Source organism: Panthera pardus, unplaced genomic scaffold (assembly GCF_024362965.1).
Source record: "Panthera pardus isolate Hobbes unplaced genomic scaffold, ASM2436296v1 HiC_scaffold_20, whole genome shotgun sequence".
In the NCBI taxonomy this organism is placed as follows: domain Eukaryota; kingdom Metazoa; phylum Chordata; class Mammalia; order Carnivora; family Felidae; genus Panthera; species Panthera pardus.
In genome coordinates this window covers 80,904,870-80,926,437 of record NW_026526766.1, presented here as the reverse complement: position 1 = coordinate 80,926,437, position 21,568 = coordinate 80,904,870, and the positions used below count along the sequence as shown (strand labels likewise).

The 21,568-nt window shown below is 39.2% G+C and overlaps 1 protein-coding gene across 10 annotated transcripts in view; it reads right to left on the bottom strand.

Annotated features, from left to right (window-relative positions):
• MRRF (mitochondrial ribosome recycling factor) overlaps positions 1 to 21,568 on the bottom strand; it is a 59,455-nt gene that overhangs the window by 37,562 nt on the left and 325 nt on the right. For 7 of the 10 annotated variants that reach the window (XM_019453926.2, XM_019453927.2, XM_019453925.2 and 4 more), the window contains exons 2-4: positions 16,809 to 17,029; positions 8,441 to 8,596; positions 5,016 to 5,134 (exon numbers count right to left, since the gene is read on the bottom strand). In XM_019453926.2, the coding sequence (XP_019309471.2) occupies positions 5,016 to 5,134; positions 8,441 to 8,596; positions 16,809 to 17,029 (496 nt within the window). Of the gene's footprint in view, positions 1 to 5,015; positions 5,135 to 8,440; positions 8,597 to 16,808; positions 17,030 to 20,918; positions 20,943 to 21,385; positions 21,502 to 21,568 lie in introns of those variants that run through there. The other 3 variants (XM_019453929.2, XM_019453933.2, XM_019453934.2) reach the window with 3 other exon arrangements.

Here is a 21,568-nt window from a genome sequence, read left to right as displayed (position 1 = left end):
TAAGAATGCGCAAATCCTGCAAACAAGGCTGAGCTGATGTCATCAGTCAGCTGACGCACTGTTGTCCCGTGTGACATCCTTCAGGGTCTTCTCTGATACAGCCTTGCTCTCTACTGTGCCAGGCGGCACAAGGTATGTGGATTTCCCAACGTGCTTCACTTCACCTCGAGCAATGTAACTATACCTGCTACGAAATCCTAAAGGACAAGATAAAGCAGTGTGGATGGAAGACACTTTCACTGGCACGGCAATGTGGAATTCAAGAAAAGAAGGCCTCCAACATTTTCAAAGACTTTTAGGTTTGGCCACAGCTGGTGTACTTCACTTGGATTCACAGGGACAATTGTTGGCCCTGAGTTCCTCCCTAGACTTTGTGGTTTAATGAATGGGGTTTGTTGCACCCCTGTTTTGTTTTGGTTTTTGAGGGAGTGCCTAAAAAGCTTATCCATTTCATCTTGACATGACCTTAATTCTACAAGGACCTAAGGTACTGCCATAAGGTCAAAAAAGACAAACTGCAAGTCCACATGCAGAAGAATCATCCCTTTGGGAGGCTGTCACAGAATGGAACACAGTGTGACCATTGCTTCAAACAGTAAATTCTTCAAACGGTACTCCTGACCACCACAGACTGTTGGAGCTAGCGGGGATCTCTGACGTAATGTAGTTCAGTCCCTTCCTATGTACACAGGGACCCTACACACATATCCGGTCTTCCCTGAGAGCCAAGGGCGGTGGAATGAGGATCTTGCCCACCATACTTCTGGTTACCGGCAGAGTCGGGAGGAGATCTCAGGTGCCTCAACCCTCCATCCAATGACGTTACCTTGTATTTCCTTCCAATGTATTCAGTAATCATAGCATGTGGAATTTAACTTTTTTTAAATAGACAAAAATAATGTGGAATTGGTCTGGTATATAAAGGGAATGGTGAAGGTAAGTAAAAGAGATGGATAAAGAAATGAAATTTTCCTCCGCCAAGAGGGCTGCCATTTTCCTTAATAAAATGAATCATTTCTAAAGTTAGCAATAAAGGGAGAACCTCCACTTTGAAGAAGTGGCCTGATCTCAAGTCTCTAAATCCTCCTCTCCTGAAGCTTCTGAATGACAGAGAACTCAACTGTAGCATCTCACCGCCACCAACTCCCTTCACCGTCTGCCCCAGTCTTTCCAGACAACTTTCCCCCAGAGGCATGGGAACACCCACTGCGGCTTCCAAGCTGGGCAGAACTATCCCTCAATATGTATATCCTTCCAGTAGAATTACAGTGCTGGGTACATGGAAAGTGCTCAGTAAATGCATGTTGAATGAGTGGATTAATGAACTGGCTTCTAGGTCAGTTTTTCTAAAATATTCTCAACATGTATATTTTCATTTGATATGGTAGGATACAGAAACTCAGGGAATTACAGTTATTTTCCCAAAACGACTTCTGAAACTCATTGTTCAGACAAAAAGGCACGTATTTCTATTGCATTTCCATCTCAGGCTGTATCCCCTTACTGAAGGGATGCTAATCAGCACCTCAGGACAAATAAGCTATTCTCAAACAGCAACACTGACCAACTAGTTGGAGCTGCTTGGAGTACTGTGTCAAGAAAGCTCATAGACTCCATCTAGGGTCAGGCAAGAAAGAGTGCCATAACCAATTAGCAATGTCTGCTATTGTGATTCTTAAGCTAATCTATGTTAAAGGATAAAAATGACAAAATTTTCTTGGACAGGCGAACAAGCACTTTGACAATCTGGGTTCAAGTCAACTTTGCTGGGGCCATTTTAATTAGTGGCCCTCCATTTTCTTTATATCCCAATGAGTGCCTAGAATGTAAGGTCTATGAAGGCAGGAACCCTGTCTGTCTTAATCATCGACAAATTCCCAACACCTCAAAGAGAACCTAATAACTCACAGAAACACAATAAATATTTGTGTGGGGGGGTTATTTTTGTTTCCTAGTGTGTTGAATTAATGCAGGAATGGCAAAAGCACAGGCTTTAGTGTCAGACCTGTGCTCAAATCTTGACTCTATCCTAACAGTGTGAACCTGGGGAAGATATTTTACTTCTCTGAGCCTCATCTATAAAATGGAATAAATACTGCTTCATTTTAGAAAGTACCTGTGTTGATCACTAAACAAAATATGAGAAAGCAAAGCCTGGCAACACAGCAGACACTCAGTACACATTAGCTTTCTTCCTTCCACAAGAGCAATCGTGGAGGCTGTGGAATTTTTTTTTTTTTTTCATTTGCCTTGTTCAAATCAAGCTGTGGTTTTTTACTCCCTTCTTTTCTTTCCCATCATTAACTCTAGCTGCAGGCAAGTTTATGGAAGGCAGCAACTGTGTGTATCATTCATCAAGCAGGACACGTGTTAAACAAATGCAACACAGTGTTCTGTCTGCAGTGCGTTTGAAAAGATTATGCATGTAAATCTGCATCGTGTCACTACGCCACGACACAGAAATGCTCAGGTTTGGAAAGAAAGCCAACCGCATGTGAGACATAAAGGAATTACATAAACACAGAGGGGATTAGCTCAGCATTTTGAAGCTATGAACCTGGGTAGTCTATGGACAGTTTCTAAACTAGAGGAAGGAAATGTTTAGTTAGAGCTATTTGTTTAATATATGCACCAGATGAGATAAAGGAATTCAAAAGACAATGTAAGTCACACTTCCTCACTCTGTCCTTGCAAAGAACCTCTCTACTGAGATGATTATGAAGATTTTTCTTTTCAAAACTCACAGAATTTCAACTTAGGAAGATGGCAGAGATACTTCGGTAAAAAAATGAAGATATACTCCAACTTGCTAAGAAAAAATTAAGCTGTTAATACCTCTTCCTGCCTCATAAGATGCTCTGGTGGCCAATCAGGTGCTTCTTCTGTGAATGCCATTTGCTATTTAATAACAGAAGTGGCTGGCTCTGAAAAGCAATCTGCCTGATGAGGTCTTCAAGCTGTGTAATTAGGAGGCTATTCCCTAAATTGGCCCACGGTGCCTATGGGATCAGATGAACAAGGCAGAAGGCCTCAGCCATTTAGAGGGAGCCAGCATGGGAAAGAGTTGACAATTCTCTTTTCATCCATTTCTCTGCTTCTCAGTGACACCAGGAAAGAGTGCCTTCCTTCCATCAATCTAACGACAAGTATTCATCCACTTGAGGAAAATCTACTGAGTGCTTCCGTGTGCCAGGCAGCGTGAGGGGTGCTGGACGCAAGGAACAAGTTAGATACAATTTCTACCTTCCAAGCTTACAATCTAATGGAAAGGAGATGGAAAATAAAGATGGAAATAAATGTGTAACTGTTAATGAGAAGTGTGATGAAGAAAAAGAACGTGCTATGTAAGAGAGGCCAGTGTGGATGAATAATTGAGATTGAGCAGATTAGGGAAGGTGTCCCTGAAAAAGTGACATTTAGGCTATGATCCAAAGTAGGAGTAACAATTAGACATGCAAGAGTGTTCCAAGCAAAGGCAACAGCATATGCGTAACTCCTGGGGATGCAAAGGTATGGCGCATTTGAGGAACTGAAAGGCCAGTGTGCCTAGACCGGTGTACAGGGATGACAGTGGCATTAGACTGCAGAGATCAGAGGCAGACTAGGGCCATATCAGAAGGCAAAGCCTTTTTTTTTTTTTTAATGTTATTTATTTTTGAGAGAGAGAAAGAGAGACAGAGCACGAGCGGGGTAGGGGCAGAGAGAGAGGAAGACACAGAATCCGAAGCACGTTCCAGGCTCTGAGCTGTCAGCCCAGAGCCCGACGTGGGGCTTGAACTCACGGACTGTGAGATCATGACCTGAGCTGAAGTTGGACACTTAACCGACCGAGCCACCCAGGTGCCCCCATAAGGCAAAGCCTTCTAGGCCAAAATAACTTTTTTCCAAAAGACTACGGAGCCACTGATAAATTTAAAGCATGGGAATGATATAATCCAATACATATTTTTAAAAGTCCACTCTGGCTGCAGTATGGAAAACAGAACAGCCCCACACAAGTGTGCCTGGCACATTAGCTACAGCAGCCTTCTGATTTGAAACAGTTTGTTCACAGCAAGGGATTTCCCTCCTCATGTCTCTAACCCAGTTTGTCAAATCCAACAGGTTCCACTTTGGTCTTTGGGAGAGAAGTATTGATAGAGACCATCGGAACAGGAAGAGACTTCAGATTCCTCTACCCCATGTTAACAGATGATAAAATGGAGGTCAAACAGCAGAGATGGGACCGGGTCCCAGGTTCCCCAGGACTCCCAGTCCAGGTCAATTCCCAATCCACTGGAACAATAAGGAAAAGCCCATTTGTCTTCCTCAACTAGACTTAAAATCATAGCCTCAAGGCTGTGATGATCTAATGCAATCCACCTTCCAGCCCTGGAGGCTCTGTGCTCTGTCCAATTCTGCAATGGACCAGTTTGAAAGGAATATGAGTTCCTGAAGGTCTGCTCCCAATACTAATGCAAAGGTCACAAACTGGGGGCCCATAGCCCAAATCTGGCCCATTAATACACTTTGTCTCACAGTCTTTAAAAAAAAAAAAAGTGAATTTGTTACCAACATTTAGGAAAGATCTTATATAAAAATGTGAGTTACTGGCTTATTCTAGAAATAAAAACCTTAGCGTCTGATAACACTGATTACCAGGTTTAACTTCTGCCTGGCAATGATCAGCAGGAGCTGGGCAGAGGCTGCTCCCTTCAGACCGGGTGCAGGCTCTCCCACTTACCCCAGCCCCTTCCATTTGGCTAAGCGCCAATCACTGTATCGCCACTATTATGTTCCTTAGATGGAGCCAGTTTCAGTATTCAAGTTACTTGCCTGGCCTTTTAGTGCTTGAGTTTAACAAAAAAGGAATTTTGAAACAAGAAGAGAGTTTTTCCTTATCATTAAGTTCCCTTTATTGTGCCTTCTCTCTTGTTCCATCCCAAGCTGGAGGGACTACTTCTTCCTGACTTGACCTAGCCTCCTCCATTCCAAAAGAGATCACGAAGAGGTCCCTTTGGCAAAAGCCACCTTACCTCTGGGAAGCTGGCCATATTCACCAAAATCAGCTGTGGAGACTTCATGGAGATCTGGCCAATCTGGTTTAAAGCAAGCTTCCCATCAGCAGTTACCACAGTGATATGATCAAGGGATCCTAAAAGAAAAGTCACAGAGTCTTAGAACTCAGAAAGACCTTAACAGCCCCACATCTAAGTCCCTACCTAATTCAGATTCAACTAATATTCAGTGATCCCTTATCAATGTGGCAAGACTGTTCAAGGGGCTGTCACAGGAGCAGCAGTGTCACATGCCGGAAAGGGCTCTGAAGTGTTGTCAGAACTAGGACTTCCCTACCGTCAACCAGGGTAGCCAATCATAAATGGCTCATTCTGAGACACAAAGAAAAAGTGGGGGAGGGGTCCTCTTAGGCAAACTGGGAATTGTCCCAGCATACCATTGTAAGAATAATGCAGTGCAGTACTTTATTAAGACCCCAAGATCTGATGTGAAGTATTCAACCAGATTCAATGTCATCACAGGAGAGGAGGTTGTTGACAACACTGGCTTCGATCTGGAAAAGTCCAGGAGGTATAATGGTAAAAATCTCCACAATTCTGAAGACCAATGACCTGGGTTCAAATACCAGCTCTGCCCCCTCCTGATTATGTGACCCTAGGCAAATCCCCTAAACCTTTAGACACCTGTTTCCTGATCTCTGTAAATGGGGCATACAAATTGTACCTACCTCATCGGGTTGTTATGAAAGTCTCTGGAAGGCACTTGTAACTGGCATATACGAGTGCCCAGTAAATGTTAACCGTTACTACTTCTTGACTTTCTCCTGTATTTTAACCAAGCTAAACTACTTACAATTTCTCTAATACAGTCTGCTCTTTCTTGCCTCAGGATTCTGAGCATATATTGTTCTTTCCATTGAGAATGTCCTTCTCTGCTCAGATAACTCCAGCTCATTCTTTAACACTCAGCTATAATAGCCTCCAATCTCAGAAATCTTATCTGACCTTCTAGGCTGGATAACAAACCCCCTTATGAGCTCCCTAGGACCCCATGCACCCTTCTATAATGATGATAACCAGATTTGCTGAACACTTCCTATGCACAAGACACCATGCTAAATGCTCTCTATAATTTCTTTTGCTTTCGTTATCACAACTCTATGAGATAGTTCCACTATTTTACAGATGAGGAAACGGAGGACCAGACAGTAACTTGCCCAAGGTCACAACAGTTCTTAATAATGGAGCCTAAATTCAAACCCAGGTCTGGACAACTCTACAGCCAAGTTCTTCACCACTCTGCTTTGCTATCTGGTTTTATCCATGTTGGTTTACTTGTTGATCTCTTCACATTAGGCTCCAGGCTCTTGGAAGCTGGGAACAACGTCCTTTCTCTCTGTATCTACAGCACCTACTCAATCAGCACGGAATAAGTGCTCAATAATGTTTTGGTGAATACATCAGTGTACAGATGGATGGATGAATGGAAGAGGGCAAGAACAAATACATGGATAAATCTGTATCTTAGACAACTATTAAAAGCAATCAACAGAAGACCATGGGGGAGGGGAAGGAAAAAAAAAAAGTTAAGAGAGGGAGGGAGCCAAACCATAAGAAACTCTTAAAAACTGAGAACAAACTGAGGGTTGGTGGGGAGTGGGAGGGAGGGGGGGTGATGGGCATTGAGGAGGGCACCTGTTGGGATGAGCACTGGGTGTTGTATGGAAACCAATCTGACAATAAATTTCATATTACAAAAATAATTTTTAAAAAAAGCAATCAACTACCTTGGAGATAGAAATTACTGGTAGACAGACAGAGGTGTGAAAGGAAAAGTGCCTGCTGGCTCAGATAGTAGTGAAAGAGGATATGGAAGAATATGGCACAGAAAAGACTGGCTAAGTTCAGTTTCACCCAGTCTCTTCATGGCCCCAAGTTCTAGAGAGAACGTTACACAAACATAACCCTGAAGAGAAGGAGGCAAAGAGGAAATACCAACGGGAGGCCTTTTGAAAATGGATCTTAACTCAGCCTTCCTGATTTGCCATAAGATCCTTTGCCACAGAAGTCGCAACATGGGCTTTTCAGTATGCAATTGTGGTGGTTCCCATTCCCTAAATCCATATCGACATAATGCATCAAATCCTTTTCCCTCAATCTGTCCCCAGCGAGAATCTCCCTCAGCCTCATTCCTGCCCCTCATTTTCACAGAGGTTAACATTTAACAAATTACACTCCCAACCCCTTTCCAGGCCCATCATCTTTTTAAGTTCAACAAGAGTGGAGCTTGCTGGCTAATTTTAAGTATCACATTTCTCCCTGAGCTCCTCTCAAACTGCTCTCTGGTTTCGGCTGCAGAATGTTAACAGGCCAGAAAGCACAGGGGAGACAAAGCACTTTATCAGTTTCATACCTAAAATAATAAGCAAGTTTAAAATAAACAGTTGGGAGAGATTGAATGGCACGCTCTACTGTCAGCAAAGGCAGAAATGCCCCAGTCCAAAGGTTGACAAATGACGGAATGGTCTTCTGATTTCACACAGGATCTCGTCTCTAAACTCAGTATGTTTCTGCTGGTGTTTATAAATGGAGCTGTATATTTTCCATTTGGTTTTCTTAAGAACAAGTTCATGAAGTATTTCCTAGTTTCCTTAGGAACTATCCCAGCCAAGATGTGAGTGGGAGCAGCCCAAGCTCCTAGAGATACCTTCAGAGGGGGTCCCAGGCTTGACTCTAGGATGATGACAATTTCCAAAAGGCCAATTTAACAGCAATTGGATTTTTCCTGCCTGCCTGCACCATTAGCTGACAACTCACTTCTTCCATCACATCTGCAAACAGTTCTCTTAGACAGTTCTGACATTTCCCACTTAGAAAAGCCACTTTCAGGAAGTTATTAACCCAAACGGAATCTTCCTGGTCAAGCTCAGAGGTACAGAAATGCCTCAGATGGATAGGTCTGCAGCCACTTGGTTCCCAGTAAGGGATAAGAATGGCCAAATAGGACAAATTGGCAAAATCAGACCAAAAATGTCAGTTACTGTAAGACCAAATACCTAGAAGTGCTTATATAGTATAATCATAATAAAAATCCCATTTTTTGAGAGTGCAATTCCATGGGAGCAAAGACCATGCCTACTTTTGTTCACCACTTGTGGACCAGCACAATACTTAGTTCATCGTTGAATGGACAAACAAACGTAGTATTAACTACGAGCCAGGCACTGTGCTCGAACCATTACATGTGTCACCTCACTGACTTTAACACTCACCCCAAAGCTATAAGGTGGGAATCAGACAAGGAAACTGAGGACCAGAAAAGTAAAGTTAACTGCCCATGGTCACCAGTTAGTAAGTAACAAAGCTAGGACTGAAACCCAGCCCTGCCAAAGCCATGATCTTTCCACTATGCCCTTCTCCAAAACATTGGTTCAGTCACTAACCTGGTGAGGTCCTTATATTGACAGTCTTATTGAAATTATCTTTGAGCGCTTCTATCACAGACTTCATTTCTTCATCCACCTCTTCCAAGCTGATTATATCCTCAACCAAGGCAGCATTAAGATTCACTCTGGTTTGGAACTGTCCTTTCCCTTTGGCTAGAAAGTCAACAATCAGTGAATACAAGAACAGCAGCAGAAACAGAGACAATAAACAATTAGGGAAGGAGTGCCTACGAAATGCAGGGAAAAATGCCAAGTGCTAAAAAACTGTACATCATCAGTGTCCTACAAAATAGCCTACGTTTATTACCCACTGGATTCCCAGAAAATGCTAATCATTTTCTGAGGTACTAGTGAAGGTACAGGCTTTATAATGAAACACCCCAGGTGAAAATCCTGGCTATCACGCATACGAGTTTTATGACTTTGAGCAATTACTCTGCTCTTCTGAGTATCAGGTTCCTTCCCTATAAAACAGGGATAATATCTATACTGCCAGGTTGCTACGATACAAATTAAGTAATTCAAACACCTATAAGAGCACTATCCACATGGCATGCACTCCATAAATAAATTAATTCCTTATTTTTTAGAAAAATAAACAGAAGATGAGAAAGGTAAAGTGACTTGCCTAATGTCACCAGATCATGAAATAGTATAGCCAAGATTTGGTCTCAGATCTGCCTAATTTTAACCTACAAACTTTCCATTAGATTGTCTCTATACAATCTAATTGGAGACACAGGAAATACATTAATTCATTTTAAAACGAATGCTAAGACAAGGATATGCAAAGTATCTGATAGCTGGTAGAGACAAAAGGAACAACAGTAGTTACAGACATTAAATACCACCAGTGGTGATAATAATGACTCATATTTCAGAAAAATCAACAGCAATGGGAGCTGAATAAAATTCTATTTTATGCCTAAGCCACCATGGTGATTTTTCATTTACATTCTATGTATATAGATCACTCCCACAAGTATACAAATATTCCTGCATTTCTTCGTGGGAGGTAGGTCAAGGGAAAAAAAGAATAAAAATATTAAGTACTACTACTATCCTACACTTATTTGCTAACAACTCAAGTATTTATTGAGATTCATTCACAACAAATTTTATTAAACATCTACAGAGAGCTAACTCCTGTGGTATTTGTATAGCATATTATAATTTGCAATGCAATTTAAAGTACATTCTTCTATTAGATAATCAAAGCAGCTCTTGGAAGTAGGAAGAACAGATATTATTACTGTTCCCATTGTAGAGGGAGAGGAGATGAGATGAGAAATCTATAGCACAAGTCATTTAAATGTGTTCCCCAAAGTACCAACCAGTAAGCAGCAGAGTGATTTTTAAAAAAATATTTATTGGCTTGTGTCACCACCGTTCTTGAAACCTTATTGCCCTTAAGTTAACAGAATAATGGCTTAGTATTTTTGGAACTAATGAAAGATGACAATCTTCAGATTCAGAAACACAAGTTCCAAACAGGATACTAAAAGTAAATTCATACCTAGACATCCTGTGAACGCAGAAAATTAAGGACAAAGAGATCTTGAAAAGAGCCCAAGATAAAAGAAAAATTATCTAAAAAGGATCAAAATTTACAGTAACAGTATACTTTCCAAGAGCCACAACAGGAGCTATAAATGATGGAAACAGTATCTTCAATTTTAGATTTTCTAAACTAAGAATGTATGTTAAAATTTTTAAGTGGGAGCCTGGGTGGCTCAGTCTGTTAAGCGTCTGATTTTGGCTCAAGGCATGATCTCATAGTTCCTAAGTTTGAGCCCCGAGTCAGGCTCTGTGCTGACAGCTCAGAGCCTGGAGCCTACTTCGGATTCTGTGTCTTCCTCTCTCTCTCTCTCTGCCCTTCCCCTGCTCACACTCTCTCTCTCTCTCAAAACAAAAAGAAAAAAATTAAGTTATGCCCATCAATATGAGGATAGATAATATGAATAAAATAGTATACAGTCATGAGAAAGAAAGATCTACAACTACACAGAATAAATATCACAATCATAACGTTGAGCAAAGAGGCTAGACACTAGAATACAGAGTGTGCAGCACAGAAGCCAGATATAAGAATATAGAGACAAACATAATCCTGCCATTAGAAGTCAGAATACAGGGGCGCTCAGTCGGTAAGTGTCCAATTTCGGCTCAGGTCATGATCTGGCAGTCTGTGTGTTCGAGCCCCACTTCGGGCTCTGTACTGACAGCTCGGAGCCTGGAGCCTGCTTTGGATTCTGTGTCTCCTTCTCTCTCTGCTCCTCCCCCACTCACACTCTCTCTCTCAAAAATAAACATTAAAAAAAATTAAAAAAAAAAAAAAAAAAAAAAAAAGAAGTCAGGATATAGTTACCTACAAGGAGTAGGAGGTAAATTACTAGAAGGGAGCATAAAGGGGACTTCTGACATGCTGGGAATTTCTGGTTTTTGATCTAGGTGCTGATTACACAAGTGTTTTCAGTTTGTGAAAATGACCAAGCTGTTTCTTATGATAACTGCACTTTTCTATAGGTGCCTTTTAATTTCTATAAAAAGTTAAAAAAAAAGAAATTAAGGGTAACTACCAAAACAATAAGAAATAAAATGTATAACTTCCAAATTAGCAGAGATAAGAAAACAGAAATAAAAAAAAATTTGGCTAATTCAATAGAAAGGAGGAGAAAAACAAAGAAAACTATGATAAAGTAAAAAATAAAATGGTAGATATACAAATACTCAGTAATCACAATAAATATACACAGACCAAGAATTTGACTTAAAAGTTGGAGACTCTCAGGATGCCTGAGTGGCTCAGTCAATTAAGCATCCAACTCCTGATTTCAGCTCAAGTCACGATCTCACAGTCATGAGATCGAGCTCCCATGTCAGGCTTCTCACTGAGTGTGGAGCCTGCTTGGGATTCTCTCTCTCCCTCTTCTCTCTCTGCTCCTCCCCACCTTGTACGTGCTTTCTCTCTCTCTATCGAAAATAAATAAACATTAAAAAACTCCATCTATTTCAAAAACAAAAGTTACAGATTCTCAGTAAGATATTTTTAAATCTAGTCATATACAACACGTAAGAGGTTTTACAAAAACATAAGATTACAGAAAGTTTAATGTACATGAATGGAAAAATAACCCTGGAAAATATTAAACAAAAGAAGGCTGATAGCTATATCAACATCTAAAAATAGATTTTAAGACAAAATGCATTTTTAGAAAAAATGAAGGCCACTTCATAATGACAATAGAAACAATTCACCAGAAAGATACTCCCCTTCTGAGCTTAAATACACCACATAATGTAGCGTCAAGATCAATGGAATTAAAAGGAGAAACTGATGAATCTACAATCATACAAAGACATTCAAAATACCTTCCTTCATAACTGATAAATTGAGCAAATAAAAAAAAATAGAAAATTTGATCAATACAATTAGCCAACTCAATCTAATGGTCATATACACAATCTTGCATCCAGCAGTAAGAGAATACACATTCTTCTCAAGCATATTTGGACTTGTATACAAAATGACCTTGTTCTATCCCTCAAAACAAATCTCAATAAATATCAAAGAATCTTCATCATATAGGACATAGTCTCTGATCACAGTGGGATCAAGCTAACTCTCCAAAAAACATGTTTGAAAATTTTTAAACACTTCAAAATAAGTCATGAACTAATGGAAAACACATAATGAAAATTTTAAGTGTTTTAAAATAATAATAATACTGTATATCTAAAACTTCTTTGAGCCACCTGACATATTTACATAGAAGTTTATAGCTTTATACACTTATAGGAAAAAGAACAAAGGCTGAAAATTAATGAACTCTCCAGTTCAAAGGATAGAAAAAGAAAGACAGGGGAGAAAATAAACAATAAAGGGCAGAAATCAATAAAACCAAAAATGACAAATCAACAAAATTAAAATCTCTTTCTTAAAAGGCTTATGAAACGAAAACACTTCTTTCAAGAATAACTGAGGAAAAAAAGGAAGTAGCAAGTCAATTAATATTAAGAAAGAAAAGGAGAAGACAGTTACCAAAACATTAGAGATTTTAATAATTTTGACAGACTATTATGGACAACTTTATGCCAACAACTTTGAAAAAGTAGAAATAATAAAAAATTTCCTAAAAATACATAATTTACTAAAATTAACTGAAGAAAAAAGAGAACATCTAAATAGCATCATAATCATTAAAGAAACTGAATCTATGATTTAAAGCCTGCCCACACACAATACCAGGTTCAGGTGATTTCACAGGCATGTTCTAACAATCATGTAAGAAACTGATTAATCCTGGTCTTACACAGACCATCCCACTGAGAGAGAGACAGAAAGACAAAGATGAACTCCCAGCTCACATCATGAGACTAATATAGTCTTGATACCAAAACCGGACAAGCAAATGCTAGAAAGTTATACCCATCAATATCAGAGACTTACATTAAGGCTAACCTCACATAAAGGTAGAGACTCAAAAATCCTAAATTAATATTAGCAAATCAAATCCAACAACATACATACAAATTATGTATCAAGCAGTGTACATACAAATTATATATCAAAAGGAGCAAGCAGGGCTCATACCAAAAATGCAAAAGTGGTTTAACATCAGAAAAAGCTACTGATGTTGAGTCACCCCATTAATAGATTAAAAAAGTAAAAAAAAAAAAAAAAAAAGACGATCGTCTCAATAAATGCACTAAGAGCATTTGATAAAAACTTAACACCCATTCAAAACAAAAATTCTTAACAAAATAGGGACAGAAGATATTTGCTTAAAAGAGAGACTACTGAAAAATAAAGCAAACATAATTCTTGATGTTAACATATGAGAAGTGTTCCTTAACAAGTTAGAAATATAACAAGGATGCCTACTATCATCAGTCATGTTTATTCAAACTATATTAGAGTTCCTAGCCAATGCAGTTAGAAAGAGAGAAGGGAGGGAGGAAGAAAGGAAGAGAGGGGAGGAAGAAAAGGTATATGGATTAGAAAGGGAAAAACAGAGCTACCATCATTTACGGGTATCACAATTACCTGGAAAATTCAAAAGAATATACAAATAATAGATCTAATAAAAGAGTTCAAAGTTGCAAGATATCACATCGGTGTATAATAACCAAAAGTGTTCCTATTCACCAGCAACCAAACAGCACGAATGATCTTTAAAAAAGATATGAATTTAAAAAAACAAATCTTCCATAAAATAACACAATAGATCCACTCATGACCTTAAGGTAGGGTCATTTTTCTTAAACTGGAAAAAAAAAAAAAAAAAGCATTATCCATAAAGGAAAAGATTAATAAATTGACTACCTTAAAATTAAGAACTTCTATTCATCAAAAGACACAACTAAATGTAAGTGATGAATCACTGAATTCTACTCCTGACACCAACATTACACTATATGTTAAGTAACTCGAATTTAAATAAAAACTTGAAACAAAACACCACTAACAGACTGAAATGGCAAGCACATCAGCAATACGTACATATGACATAAGTCTTATCTTTAGAATATACTGAAACTCCTACCAATTGACTTTTTTTTAATGGGCAAAAGACTGGAAAGAGGATATACAAAGAGCCAAAAAACAGATGTAAAGGTGCTCGCCATCATCACCCATCAAGAAATGACAAATTAAAACCACAATGAGATAAAACCACACACCCATCAGAATGGCTAGAAATAAAAAGACAGTGTACTGAGCACTCGTGAGTACGTGGAACAAAGAGAAAGCTAAAACCTCTTTGGTAGGAGTGTAAACTGGCACAACCATTCTGGAAAACTGTATGTACTGAAAGGGAATATGCACATCCTCGAAAGACTCGACCATCCCACCTCTTGGTATATGTACACCAACAGGAAGGTATATATATATGGGCACCAAAATCCATGTACATGCACATTCACAGTAGCACTATGTACTTCCAGTTCAAAACTGGAAGCAGCCCAAATGCCCATCAACTGGACAAGCATACACAAGTTGTGGTATAAGCATTCACTAGGATACCATAAATAAAAACGCAGAGACAACCACTACATGCAACAACATAAGACAAATCTCACAAACAGATTGTTACCGGAGGAAGCCAGGCACAAAAGAAGCTACAGTGAGCTCAAAAAGAGAAAACCTAATCTATAGTGCTAAAGTCCCAAAATGGGTTATCTTTCAAAGGGTGACAACCGAAAGGGACGGGCAGGAAGCTTCCAGAGTACGAGTGATGTTCTATATCTTGATGTGGGTGATGGGTACAAGGCTGTGTTCACTTTGTGAGAATTCTCTGAACTGTAACCACTTACAATGAATGTATGTACTATTCTGCATATATGTTATAACCCCAAAATTTATTTAATAAAAAATATGTATGTGACCAAAACGACAATACCCAGAAATAAAGCTGATCAAAGAAATGTATAAAATCTTTATGGAGAAAAACTAACAATATGATTATAAATTTCACATACAGGAGTGAAAGGCCAGAAAAGTGTGTATGTATAGTAAGGGGAAAGATTTTTACCACTAGGTTCAAGGCTTTCTGACAGTGATTCAGGTAGCAAGAAATTTAGAAGAGGAAGAGATAAGTGATTCAACAAAATCAACTAAAATCAACAAAAAACTTGACATGCAACAGAGGAGGCATTACAAATCTGGGAGTAAAGAAGGGGCTAATCAATAAGTGATGTTGACACAACATATGACCCATTTCAAAAAAGAAACTTAAAACTAGATTCCCAGCCTCACAACACCTTCAAAAATAAATTCCATATGGACTCAAAACCCACGAAAAGTAAAAAACTTTAAAATATTTAGAAGAAAATATAGAAGAATATGACTCTGGGTAGGTAAGGATTTGTTACAGAAGACACAAAAAGTACAAATGATAAAGGAAAGGACGAAAAAAATAGGACCACATTAAAACTTATGGTCAACAAAAGACACCATTAAGTAAAAGGCAAAGCAGACAGCTATAGCACAATCAACAAACGACTCTCATTCCTAATACAGAAGGAATCCAACAAATTCCAAAGAAAAAGTGAAACAACCAACTTTTTAAAGAGGCAGAAGAGCTAAAAACTGAGCAGCCAAGTAAATATGAAAAGCTGCTTACACGCTATAGCTAATGTGTGCATCAGGAGGCCCCCCCCCATTCCCAGTTCCGCCACTATCTAGATGTGACCATGGACAAACATCGTACATAGGTACCTCGGTTTCCTCGTTTGCAAATGGTGAGATTTGGGCTTCACCAGATAATTATAAAAATGTCTTCACTAGATAATAATAATTCTTTCAATAGATAATTATAAAGGTCAAATTATTAAATACGTGAATTTGTGAAATTTAAAAAAAATCAGTGCAACATACAGATGAAAAGTTGTTACCATTATCACTAGTAACAATATAAATCTTCTAACTATTAATGCTCTTACAGCAATTTGTTAATTTTCCTATTAATAGCAAAGGGAGGGTTCATATGAAACCATAAAAGGAAAGTCAGCGGAAAAAATATTCAGCAGCATGTTTCCAACACCATCCTTGGGAATGGACTCCCTGACCCACCACTGCAAATAGCACGTGTGCTTTGAGGTGTGCTGAGGAGTGCTTTCTGCACTCCTTATTCATTCAACAACATTTTTTGATACATACTATGTGTCAGGACCTGTTAGGTACTAAATAAGGCACGGACCCTATTCTCATAGGGTCCAGCATAGAAGACACAGAACAAACAATAATTAATCTCACAATTAATTGATTAATTAACGGGTGCTGTGCTAAGGACGTCAAAGGTAAAATAACAGTGCACAAGAGTGCACGTAACAAGGGACCTGACCCAGTCTAAGGGGTCAGAGAGGACTTCCCTGAGGAAGCGACATTTAAGCTGAGACCTGCGGCATATCAAAGTCTCATTCTTGGATGACACAAACCATTAAGATCATCCATCTAAATCCATGGTTCTAATACCTCCTCACCCAACAAACTTCTGGTTTTAATTTCACTTCCAACAGAGGTCTTGCTTGTTATAAGGAGAAAATATGTTGATCTCTGCCACAAATATTCTGGTTGGCTTGGCACTTACATCTCTAATTCCAAAACTAAAACTAAAAGAAGGAAATGAGGTATATTCTGAGCAATGGTAACACGGGAGGCCACACGGTAATGAGCAAAGAGACCCTTGGTTCTAACACTGTCTCTGTCACTGTGGTATTTAAGCTGATGAACTGAACTATCTGAGACACCATCTCCACGTTCTTCCTCAAGGGGAGAAATTCAGTACATCTCTGAGATCCCTTCCAGCTACAATAGTTCAAGGGCTAAATGCAAGAAAAGGGCGAAGAGGTCATATATCTCTACCTTTGGCTTTCTTGGTAGCGAAATAACGGATTGGTACAGCTGGTGAGGCCATGTATTGTCCATGGTCATTTTGTCTGCCACTCACTGTCTTCAGCGTCACTTCTGAAACAGGTCTGGTCAAGGCTGCAAAGGAGTTACAAAAGACAGGGTGGACCAAGCGGAAGCATCTTAATCCCAAGGCCATGCCGGAAGACAATCCTTGTGAACATTCACTATAAAGACTAAGACCAAAAAAAAAAAAAAAAAAAGGAAAACAGATAGTATTACAACTTCAGAAAATAATTTGTACCAATTATCAAGCAACAACTGCAAACTAAGCTATATGCTAAGCAATTTAAATATATTACCTCCTCCCAACAGCCATACAAGGAAATATGATTAGCCCCATATTACAGAAAGATACTAAAGCTCACAGAGATTTAAGTAACTTGCCCACAGTCTGTAGGACTCCAAATCGCCAGGCTCTTTCCACTGTACCAAATGCCCCTTATAGTACACAGGAAACACAGAGTTAAGTAAATGTGCAGCAGCTGAAATCTTTAATGATGCTAATTAAACCCTTACATGAGAAAAGGCAAAAAAATCTTGATAAAGTTATACTCTAAAAAGGGAGGGCAGAGCACTGGAAGAGGACTTTAAACTAAATTTAAAAAACTCATTTCAACAGGCATAAAATGACTGGAAAATTCACACGACAGCATTTAATTAAAATTTTCTTTGGTTCCTTATGCGCTGATTACCAATTAGAATGCACTTTACTTTAATGTGAGTCTGAAGCACGGTTGAGGTTTGAGGTCTTCCATGTTACAGAACTAAAGCTCTGGAAAATGCCACCCTCCTCTGTGTTAACACAAGTTATACATTATACTTCTAAGGTCTCTGACCATGAAAAGATGCGGGAGTCTACAGCCAGCTTCTGCCAGGAATCTGGCTATCACTCAGTTAAAACCAAGAGCAATTAGCATCAAATACCTGGAAGTTACTATCTTTGAAAATCAGTCCTATACCTCATTAGAAAAAAAAAAAAAAAAAAATCCCATCCTTAAATGTTAATGCAGCAGAACTGAATAAAAGCATGCACTTTGCAGCCAGGAAGACCTGGAATCTAATCCCAGCTCCACCACTGACTAAATGCCCCTGAACACCTCTGCACCTTCATTTCCTCAACTGTGAAATGGGGATAATTATAGTTATTTCTTAGGCTCGGGAAGAATAAATGAGTTTATGCAGGTAAGATAATTGGCACAGTGCCCAGCTAATAGCAGGAGCCTCCCGCCCCCCAAAGAGTATCTGTTGACAGCTATCACCTTTCCTTTCAAAAAGACTTCTACACAACGGTCAGACACAACAAAGAATCCCGCGTGTCTTTACCAATGATAGTCTAAGATAGTATAAGATAGTCCAGCCAGTCAGATCTGGATGTAAATTCCAACTTCGGGCAATTCACTGCACCTATCTGGGCATCACTTTCTTCATCTGCAAAATGAGAAAAATAATCCTGATCTTAAAATGAGATAGTAAATGCATGTAAAACACCTAGCACAGTGCCCGGGATATAGTACCTACTTAATAAATGCTAGCTACATTATTATTTCTTAAAAGAAAAGCGAGTAAATCAAAGGCAAATAATTTCTCCTGATGGAGGTTTTTTTTTTTCTCTCCTGCTGGAATTTTTAATAGCAAGGGATGCTAGATGTCTGTGATTGACTACATGAAATCAGTAAAAGCAAATCTAGATTTTAAAAAGTATCTTTCCTCTTCTTTAATTATTTTCAATAGCTACTATTAATTGAAGTCAGGCCTGGGCTGCTTGCTTTACCATGTCTAATCCTCCCAATAATGCCACAGAGAAAGTATAATAATCTCCATTTTACAGATGTAGAAACTGATGCTCAAAGAGACCATCGCTGTCCAAGGGCACGGAACTATTGGCTCTGCCCTATTTTGCCAAAACTGTTCACAAAATTTGGCTCTAAGTGAGGTTTCTATATCTAGGTTTTTCTAATATAGCCAATGCCTTACCCACACTTATATCCAAATATGGCTGTATAATAATGCGTTTTGTTGTTGTTGTTTTAATCTACAGGGTTTCAATCTGGCTGCTCCATTTAAGACAGGTTTCCTGGTGTTCCTGTTGCAGGTCATAATACCAATCCACAAAGCAACAGGAAATCAAAATGGGTTAGAAATAAACAACCTTTGACAGAAAGCGCAGCACCCAAAAGCAGACCCAGTACATGTGAACCGGAAGACAACTCTATAAATAAACCACATTGCTGAAATGTTTTAGGCGTAGATTTTAATTGCACAGAAGTCAGGAAATTTCAAAGTAGAGGTTCAATAAAGGCAGTCCCTTGGGCCCTTTACCTTAAGGACATGCATATTAACAGTTCAGCACAGAAGAGTTAGTCAAGGAAAGGAACTGTCACAGGAGCCCCGGTATTATCCGACAAAATTAACCTAAACTCAGAAAAAAATGTGAGAAAGTATTTGGGCTTTGGACACAGCCTTGAAATGGAATCCCACACTTAGGAGCTGTGTGACCTTGCATAGATCATTTAGCCTCTCTGAGCTACAGTTTCCACCCCATTTTTACTGCCGTGATATTACTGAGCCTTCAAAAAGATAATTGTAACAATAATAATAAAACAATTGCTAACATTTACAGAGTTACAACTATGTGCCAGAAACTATTCTAAACGCTGTATTGCATACATTAACTCATTTGAGCCTCATGATATCACTATAAAAAAAGGACTATTAGTATACCCATTCTATGGATGAAGAAACAAAGGCACAGATAACTTGCCCAAGATTAGATTTCAGGCAATCTAGCTCCAGAGTCTGTGCTCTTATCCAGTGTACTGTATACTATTACATATATGAAACACTCAGCAATTATTGACGTTATTATTAAAACTGTTGGGAGTATATTTTAAATCTATTTGAGGCACATACTGTTTTTCCAAAGTTAAGGTTCTCAAAACTTGACTTTGTGTTTTCTATAGAAGGTGCATTTTAATTTTGTAAAGAACTAGATGAGGGACACAAAGCCCTAGCTTATCCATTGTCCCAGCAACTTCTCACAATCCAGCTGTATATTAGCTTATAATATGTACATTTTTATAAACACGGATGTGGGTCCTCATTGTATATAAAGTACTTTCACATGTATTATCTCATAACCAAATTCATAATTACCACCCACATTTTACAAATAAGCAAAATGATTTTTCATTTCCTTGAATATTCCTCCTGCTCCTGGGTCTTCAAACATAATGCTGAAGTTGAATCTGCTTGGAATGATCTTCCCCCACCTCTTTAATGAACCAGCTCTCATTTTTCTTTCAGATTTCAGCTTAAGCATCACTTTCTCAGAGGATGCCTTTCTTGGCTGTCTCCTCCAGTCCAACTCGGTCAAATGTCCTGTAGCCCACTTTCATCAACACCCTATACTTTTTTCATAGCACTTAAACAGTATCAGCTAATAGTTATTAGCTGTGTAGTTATTTGATCACTGCCTACATCCCTCCCTGAGACTATAACCACCACAAAGACTGATCTCTGGTTCTCTTGTTCACTGCTGTACCTCCAGCATAGCACAGTCCCTGAATACAGAAGACACTGAATATGAGTGATGAATACATACATGAATGAAAGTCCAGAAAGATTAAGTCCTTGCCCAAGGTCACAATTACAGTGCAAGATCTGGACTCTAAGCCTCAGATTGAAGGTCCTGGGCTCTACTTCCCAACAGTGCTTCAATCATCTCTTAGTCTCCCAGATTTTTCACATAGAGATAGTAGGGTATGCTCTCTAAATTCAGTGCCACATACAGGTATTTGCAGCAACTGACTACATAGTATCTGACTATTCACAGCATCATGACTATAGTATAGAATCATGTCCCTGATGTAACCAAAGGAGGATGACACACTTTAACAGGTAGAGAAAGAACTTTTGCCTAAGAGCTAGAAGGTACAGATCCCAATATTCCTCTCATCACTCCCTGCCAACAATCCTCTTTAGATTCATAACCACCTGTATTACAAAAAGCATTTGTGGCAGCTCTCCAGTGACATGTGACTTGTACCAAACCACTTCTCCTACCTAGATTGTGTTTCGCCAACTGCAAAATGAAGGGTCAGTTCAGGTTTTCATTCTTTCGAACTAAAAAGCTCTCCAAGATTCTGGAAAATGCAGTAGAGTGCGGTGAAAGGAAAAAAGGCACCAAACTTAGAGAAGACCTGGGAAAGAGTCCTGGTTCTAGCACTTCCTAGATATGTGACCTCAGATAGATCACACTCCCTGGACCTCAATCTCCTAGGTAAAATGTAAATGACAATACTATTTGTCAGGGTTACCAGGACGATCGAATGAGGTAAGGGCTGCAGAAACACTTTGTAACTAGACAACGGCTACTGAAATGACAACTGTTTGCTGAGGGAAGGCACAGAGTAATGGTTAAAAGTTAAGGCTTTGTAATTTAAGCTCCATCCCTCACTAGCCGCATGACCCTGATAAAGTTATTTCTCTGAGCTTCCATTTCTTCATCATGGGGGGGTAATAATACCTACCCCCGTGGGATAGTTCTGAACACTAAATGTTCCTGCCAGATAGTGGGCTACAAAGGAGGGGATGCTATTGAATAAGCACCCTCCCCTCCGCATCCTCGAAGTTCGTAGCTGAGGGGACAAGCCCCGCCCCCACCCCACGAAAATCTCGCGGAAGCGACAGGTCCCGCCCCCAGTCTTAAAGGT